Raw genomic sequence first — 2,265 nt, forward strand, 5'->3', positions numbered from 1 at the left:
GTGTATGTTAAGTGCATGCTTCTAATTAATAATTATTTGTTTGATTTTGTTTTTATTTTTTTAGGTAATTACTACGTAGTTATATTTTTTATATATAAAATAGGGGTGTGCATACGCGTCCCATACTATTGCGAACAGCTAAGTAGGGAGCATGCCGTGGAGCTTGAGAAGGGGTCGAAGCCAACAAGAACTCGGCGAAGGGAAGTTTCGAGTCATCGACGACCATTAAGCCGCGGTATGGCAGCAGAGCGCTGCCAAACGGGGGTATCCTCGCGCGGAAGGATGCTGTCTGGTAATCAATCAATGTGAATTGATGCATAACAAGTGTATGTTGTGATGAAAACAACTGCAGGTGCTCACACTATCGGATTTTCGCGCTGCACCAGCTTCCGCCAGCGTCTGTACAACCAGTCGGGCAACGGTTTAGCCGACAGCACGCTGGACGAGTCGTACGCCATGCAGCTCCGGTGGGGCTGCCCGCGATCGGGCAGCGACGACAACCTCTTCCCGCTCGACTACGTCAGCCCCGCACAGTTCGACAACTACTATTACAAGAACATTTTGGTCGGCAAGGGCCTGCTGAACTCAGACCAAATTTTGTTCACGAAAAGCGCGACTACGAGGCAGCTGGTGGAGCTGTACGCCGCGAACATCGGCATATTCTACGATCACTTCGCCAAGTCGATGATCAAGATGGGGAATATCACGCCGTTGACGGGATTGGAGGGCGAGGTCCGGACCAATTGCAGGAGGATCAACTCTTCTTAGGTGTTTAAGTGTGGAGATTTGATCAGTTTGATTAAGTTGATTATTTGCTTTTATAATTTTCCCCAAGTGCTTATTTTTTCTTTTCCACCCGCAAGTGTTATGTGTATCACTTTTGTTGTTGTCGTCGTGGTCGTGGTCGTCGTTGTTATTGTTAGTCTATCTGATTACAATAAAAGAGAATGTATTTTTTAAATTATATATGAAAATGGCCCAATTGCACTACCGAGTTGTGGTTTCAATAACATATAATCAATTTAAATTACTTTATAATTTAAAAGCTTAAACTGATAGCTACAGAAGCTACTTACTTTGTATATATAGGACGGATCGGTTCTTGATATTATTATAACCAATATGAGACTACTCAATATCTTAACGGTGAATTTGCGATTAGATTAATGTCTTTTTTTTTGTTTTCCAGTTGAGCATGAGTAGGTATTCTGAATTAAATCAGCGAAAATTTGCATAGGTAAAAAAGCACACTTTATAAAAAAAAAAAAAGGAAAAAAATATTAAGGCTCAACTTTGATCGTTAATCCTTCAGTTTCAAATTTGTTAATATGTCCTTCATCTGACACCCAGAGGTGTAGAAGTGTCTCTCTCTCTAGAGTGTGTATATGTGATGGAATAAACATGTCGATGTTTTGTATTAAGAATCTAATTTCAGTAAATTACATGCCCATCACTTATTTTGCACCATAGAGCCAATGGGCCAATTTGAAATAATTCCTACCTTAACCCAAGTTGTTTGGTCCATTGGGGTTTATTGGATCAATGTTAGGCCAATATGCAATTGGTTGAGTCCATATGTTTACATTCGCTACTTTTGGAACAAATTGCATACCCACTAATCTATTTTCTATTTCTTCTATTACATTAAAGGAGGGTTGGGGAAACCTTAAGTTGACACCTGTCCCCCAACCCTCCACTTCATTCTCTCTCCACACACACAAACACACACACACACACACACACACACACATATATATATATATATATATCACTAACTTTTTATCTGAAAATTTGATATAAAAGGGGAGGAGTATTAGGAATTCGATGTAGCTATTTATAGGATGTTTCAAGTGAGATGCAATTACTTCTTATTTATTTATTGATCTATTTAATTTAACTTGTGTTATATATGATAAAGAAGTGAAAAGGGGGATTTGCGTGATGCTGGACAGCAGCCAGAGCACGGTCTCCGAAAATCCAACTTCGACGGCTAACAGTGTCACGGAGAAATCGACCGATGGGTAGATCTAAAACTCGCCATAGTTTGATTATAGTTGTTGCAACTTACGAATTACTTACCGTACAATTCATTAATCCATTCGTGTGCTTTATATTTAGTTATCTTGGACGACCATTTGTATGAAACATCGATTGCTTTTACGGAGCGTAATCTACAATGAACTTCATTTCTTTGGTTGTATACGCATTATAGTTTTATGTAATTTTTTCCCCCTCTTCTTTTGGGCATTTACTTCCTAAAGGGGC

At 39.4% G+C, this 2,265-nt stretch overlaps 1 protein-coding gene across 1 annotated transcript; it reads left to right on the top strand.

Annotated features, from left to right (window-relative positions):
- Window positions 1–299: 299 nt before the first annotated feature.
- On the top strand, window positions 300–990 carry LOC109705383 (peroxidase 72-like). The gene has a single exon (XM_020226115.1). It carries the CDS (start codon window positions 337–339, stop codon window positions 766–768), a length of 432 nt encoding a protein of 143 aa, XP_020081704.1. The 5' UTR covers window positions 300–336; the 3' UTR covers window positions 769–990.
- The last annotated feature ends 1,275 nt before the right edge of the window (window positions 991–2,265 follow it).

This window comes from Ananas comosus, unplaced genomic scaffold (assembly GCF_001540865.1).
Source record: "Ananas comosus cultivar F153 unplaced genomic scaffold, ASM154086v1, whole genome shotgun sequence".
Lineage (NCBI taxonomy): Eukaryota > Viridiplantae > Streptophyta > Magnoliopsida > Poales > Bromeliaceae > Ananas > Ananas comosus.